A 6,000-nucleotide genomic window follows, 5' to 3' on the forward strand; every position below is an offset into this window, starting at 1 on the left:
AGGTGTAGTAGGACTGATTGATGTAGGACTGAGGAACTAGAAGGAGATGGGGATTGTGAACCCTTCGTCAAGGGAACAGAAGGTGAGGATATGACTTTATAGGGTATCAAATTGTAAGTAGGAGGAGTTTCAGGCATGCCCCCCAGAACTCAGTTATAACATGTCTACACTTTGCCCCCCTTTGCTGTAGTAACAGCCTGTATCTCTATCTACTTGATCATCAGCCCTGTCAGACCTTGAGCAAACTGATGCCTTGGTGTCAGCATTTTCAAAAAGATATGTTTTACCCTTGGAATCTTTTAAAAAAATCATCACCCTGGAGAGCGTTTACCCCAAAGCTGTGTTCGCAGTGATATGAAACACTGTTTGTGTAGAAGGGAGGCCAAAACACAGGCCAAAAAGACGTTCAAAAATATCTATACATGTGGACGAAGTCGGAGGCTGCCTTCAGTGATATCGCAGCAAGTCAGAAAGCGCTGGAAACTAGATTAGACACCAGCAATGTTAAAGAAATTCAAAGGCTTAGTGAGAAGGACAGCTGCAGAGCCGAAAGATCCTGAGGCATCTACTCTGGTGGTTTCGTGCCAGCAAAGCAAAAGCATTGGGAGCCTGTGTACTGAAGAGATGTGTTGTTGTACCTCTTGAATTTGTAGATGAGGAAGACTGCTAAACCCAGGAACACCACAGAGAGGAGCATCAGCATGGCAGAACTGCTGTGTCTGGGGATGGAGTCGACCAAAGGAGCTAAGAGAGAGAGAAAGAGAGCATGTCAGTTATGATTTATATATTTCATACCTAAACTGCTCTAGTTTCTTAAACTGAAGAATGTGGATGATCAACCAAGACATATTTAGCGTGTGATATTTGCTTCTTTAGTTTAATGTACTTAACAAGTGCAAGTTCACTCTCTAGATGATAAGGGTTCCATCTGTCAGGCATTGTAGTTCCTCAGTAACATCATTCCACCATCTCTTATTCTAATCTTCTTCTTCTTTCGGCTGCTCCCATTAGGGGTCGCCACAGCGGAACCATCTTAGTCTAATGATGCTGACTAATTTGCTGCCACAGACTTTCTCCCTACAGATTTATTTTAAGGATTTCTGACAAAGTTACTCTTTTTAAAGGCATGTTGGGAAATGTGACTCAGAAGTATGACTGGTTCAGAGGCATGTCAGTCACAATTTACAACAGGGCAAATTGTCAGTTTATAAAGTTTATATGAATTGTTAACATCATTTTGGTACCAACAGTTTAGGAACTGTTCTACACTGATTAAACAGGTGTTCCATGTACATCCAGGAACCTTTTTCCTGTGACTGACTGTCTGACTAAGAGTAACTGTTTTATAAAAAACCCACATAAGTGACTCTAGATTGGCACAGAATGGGGAACTACAATTGAAAAAACACATGGCTCTCTCATCCAATTCACCAAGTCCTAAAGGAGCTGTTGCTGTGCCGAGATGCTCCTGAATCTCGGCCATCAAGACGGGGCTGCATTTTTCTCCACTTGACTGGCTTTTTGAGAGGCACCTCGTGATGCTGCTGACCTTTTCTTGAGCAGCTTGAAGGCTTTTTGGACCTTTCAAGGCTGGAAAATGGATGGGAGTCCAGCGGTTCGGGCCACTCAAATGGCCAGAGCATTGCAGCAGATTCATGTAGAACTGCATGCTGCCGTACAGCATGGCGGGGTCAGGCAGTTCCTAGTGGCTGCTGTGGTCACCGCAAGGCATTATAGATCCCCGCTGAAGGGCATTTTTGCAGGGGCTGAATGATGCACAGCAATTGTCGCTTGTTCACTTGACTGTTTTGTCCTAAATTTAGCTGAAGGATGTAAGAAGGTATGAGCTTCCATCCAATATGTTACTTGAACTTAACCATGTTTCATGTAAAAACATTTTAAAACTATTAAAACTAATTAAAATCTACCATAATGTCTTATATTACCTGTTTCCTCTTCACAGCTCACTGAAACAAGCAAAGAAATTCTGCCAAAAGTGCAGATTCTAAATTTGAATCCACAATATTTGTGTTTCTGAGTAGAAGACATTGTCATTTGAATATTTGAGGAAAAGTTAGTGTTGTGTGTTGTTTAGTGGCTAGAAAACCATCCTTTACATTTTTGTCATTTGTTAACATTTGGAACAAAAAGAAAACAAATAAACATAAAATAAAAGTCGACTCAAGCCTGTCAATATAGATCGTACATTCAGGGTAAATGTACTGTAGTTTATTATGTAACCAAGTAAAGTTATAATAATAAACATTATGTAGCTATGTAATTAAACATGTAATTGCATAATTATGTTTGATTGATGTAGCAAATCAAAAATAATAGCTCACTATGAGGGGGTAGTCATGACTAACTACGTGTTTTTGTTTTTTAAAATATGAAAACAACCTTAAAAGCCAACTTCCATTCATGGGAACTTTTTTGGCCAAAAATTGAAGGTCTGTCAAGTCTTGATTGCAGAGCAGTAATTATACAATTATATTATAAAACCACTTTCGAAATCAAAGCCAGTGTTCAGTAACAAAGGCACTAGCAATTCTCAATGCTGACAAGCCTCTCTGGTCTCAAGGACCAAATAATCAACATAATTACACCCAGTAGAAACTCCATTAGGCGCTGGAAAAGATATCTGACAGATGGTGAACATGAAACAAAAAAAGATCCTCCCGCAGTTTGAGCTGCCGCACCGGCAAACAATTCCGAATATGGCATCATCACATGGGCGTTCAGGGATGTATTTCCGCTGATCATTATGCTTTATTGATCCTTAACAGCTGAAATTCAGAAAATGATCAACTAAGGGAAATGTGGACATAAACGATGAAAACACAGTAAAAATGTTTCATGTTGCACAGTATGTAATGCACTGCATTAAATGAAGGACTATAAAAGCATATTAGAAATTGATCTTACCTAAAGTTAACTGCGTGATGTAAACAATGACTCTGGATCCCGGCTTCAGCTCAAACTCCACCAAGTTCTGGTTCAGTGCACTGACAAGGATTTCTGAAATCTATCAAATAGATAGATTTTAGCTCTAACTTTATAAATACATATTAAAACGTGTCATTCCATAGTTTGAACACCCTTTGTTACGGAGATGTTTTCTTTCACTATTGTGCACATTGGAATATGCAGAAGCCAAAACTATAAAACTGCCATATAAGGCCATATGTAAAATGTTATATGAAAAACTCCCTATTCAAATGATGATTTTTGGCCTTTGTAAGTGAGAATAATGAATTATCTACACATCCGTATATTCCACTATGCATAGCCATGAAATCATATACATACGTAGCATTTAAATGCTGTATCTAGCATTAATTCTTCATACATAGAGCTATATGCTGGCCTTGGTCCAAACAAAGCTTTTAGCCCTTACCTGTCATTCAGTGCATATGATTGGCTTGCAAACACTAATGAGGATAAACCTTTCCACCTATTAACTTATATTGAGCTTCACATATGAAGTAGAATTGAGTCATTGAGTCATACCCTTCCAACTTTCAGTTTTGCTGAAGTTCTGAATGAAAATACATTTTTAATGTAAACATTTTGATTTGGAAGTAAATTCATACGCAGTTATGAGAAACATAATTCAATCCTTTATGCTAGAAAAAAACCTACAGCCTATTTACATACAAATCTCATCAAATTATGATAAACATATAACTATGTGGCAGACTTGTGACTAGTGCCCTGTATAACAGTCTGAAAAGAAGAATAAAAAGCATGTTTCTAATTGCAGTTTAGTTCTTTTTACAAACACACACTGCCACAGATATAAATACATAGGAAATAAAAACCAGTCTGACCCAGTATACTGGAATAATTAAGAAGGACCCATTAAAAAAAATATGAATAACCCTACATCCCATACAGCATACTGTGATTATGCAATAAACATCATAACAGTTCTGTAATAAAAACTGCTCTTTACACTTGGCTTTAACTGATAAGAGATCATGAGAGTCCTCATTAACACTAAATGCATAACCCAGGTCATTCGCATCCATTTAAATCTGTTTTTAAATCTCAAATGTTTTATATATAAAAGGTGACTGATCAACCATTGTACATTTAATCAATTTTGGGGGGATTTTTTCCATTTATTGAATCATGCTCTTATAAGCAACAACAGCATCATGAAAGATTAGATTATTAAAATGCCCACATCCAAAAATGTTTCATGTATTTTATCCTTTTACACTTGTTACACTTGTTTCTGTATGGTTTTATGTATAAAAAGCAGCTGTAATTCATTTTACAAGATGAACTGCTGAACTGGTGTAGACGGAATAGGTGTACGCATGTAAACGATTTGTTTTTCATGACATCACACAAACAGTGAATTCAAAATGGGCTGTTTTTGCAGCTTTGTTTTCATATATGGCACGGACTGGGGCGTGACCAATACATGTTGAACCTTTTAACAGTGTTTATATATCAAACCTTTATTTTTGAGAAAGTAGATAAGAGACGTCGTATGCTAGGTTTTGGCAAAATGCCAGCGCTGGTTGCTAGATACCTAATGTAAAACTTTAAGACTGACCTGCTCCAGGTCCTCCTCGTTCCTTTTCCTGGCATCTGACTGGTTCTTGCTAGGAAGCAGGAAGAGCTCTGCAGCTGTGGGGATTCCGGGGAACACTGCCACCAGCAGTTGCTCAGGAGGAATATCAGCAATCTAGTGGAAGGAGTGATAAGCTCATGGTCAGTTTGAACACATATAAACACACATACAGACCTGTTGTTCTAGTAGATGTTTACATAAAACATCCAAATGTGATCATTGATGGCTTTAGTTTAGCACAGGTTGGTGGAAGTTTGGGCTAAAGCAGACATGCTGTGTTTTTGGTTGTGTTATGTAATATTCTGCAGCACAGCACTGTATGACTCAGGCTGTCACTGTTTGATAGAGTTAATGATTTTGTATGCTTTTTGCATTTCCCTCCATTAATGTTCTCTGGCTGCATTTGTACTTCAATTTCATGACTAATGGACTAAAAGAAATGACCTAAAATGACTTGGAAACAAATTTTTGTTCCTTCTCCTGTAAAGTTACCATTTTGGATATGCAAGATTTTCTTCTGACAACAGCAATATAATATATAATGAGTCAAACTGAGGAGCTGACACATTGTATATTGGCATTTTGATTGATTTTGATTTGAATTCCATATTTAGTTGTTGAGGTTTCTTTGTAATTCTCTGCTTTTTTTATGCTGAAAAAATACCTTGTACTTAATATCCTGACAAGGTATAAAAACAAGTCACAGACCAAAAACAAGACAGCCTTTCACATTCTTTCATCAAAATCTAGTATACTGTTTTACATTAGTACTTCTTTTGCGCTGACCAGTGAAGGGGACCAGTGGACAGTAATGTGCTCAAACTCGAGCACATTACCTAACTCGATAAAGCGACGCTTCAAACTCCTATTTCAGGGGCCAAGTGCTGTTTGCGCAGCAGGCCACTGAGTAATTTAGAGTGAGAAGGATGGGCCGGAGGCCGAGGCAGCAGCCCTCAAAGAAATCAATACACTTAGATTGTCCAAGTTTGTCCTTGCTTTAGCAGTATGACCGGAAAAAAGGCCTCAGGCTATACTTAAAGGCTAATGATGTCCATTTTAAGAACTGTGATGGTTCTTAAATTTTTGTAGCTAATAAGAAGCCATTTAATTGAAGACATGGACCAAACCCATCAGAAATAAGCCACCATCAGTCTTTAAAAGTCCTTAAAATGCTCTACAGAAACAGTTAATGGTGTCTGCTTTAAGGGCTCAGAGTATTGCAATAAACCTAGGGTGTCAAAGAGGGCCTTAGTTCAGCACAGTTTGGTGATTAACTCAAGCTCACTCGATTCATGTCAGCAGTTAGTTGCTAGCTTTAGTATGGGTGTTTGAGCAGCAAAATCACCAAACTAGGCTGAACTCTCCAAAGTCTGGACACTCTGGAAGCCCTTTGTAGATTAGTATGTGGTAGGTGC

The 6,000-nt window shown here is 38.2% G+C and overlaps 1 protein-coding gene across 1 annotated transcript in view; it reads right to left on the minus strand.

The window, feature by feature from the left end:
* sorcs3 (sortilin related VPS10 domain containing receptor 3) overlaps positions 1–6,000 on the minus strand; it is a 424,538-nt gene that overhangs the window by 15,677 nt on the left and 402,861 nt on the right. Inside the window, exons 23-25 of the mRNA XM_017724487.2 lie at positions 4,568–4,699; positions 2,926–3,025; positions 639–744 (exon numbers count right to left, since the gene is read on the minus strand). Coding sequence (XP_017579976.1) covers positions 639–744; positions 2,926–3,025; positions 4,568–4,699 — 338 coding nt within the window. The remainder of the gene's footprint in view (positions 1–638; positions 745–2,925; positions 3,026–4,567; positions 4,700–6,000) is intronic.

Source organism: Pygocentrus nattereri, chromosome 12 (genome assembly GCF_015220715.1).
Source record: "Pygocentrus nattereri isolate fPygNat1 chromosome 12, fPygNat1.pri, whole genome shotgun sequence".
In the NCBI taxonomy this organism is placed as follows: domain Eukaryota; kingdom Metazoa; phylum Chordata; class Actinopteri; order Characiformes; family Serrasalmidae; genus Pygocentrus; species Pygocentrus nattereri.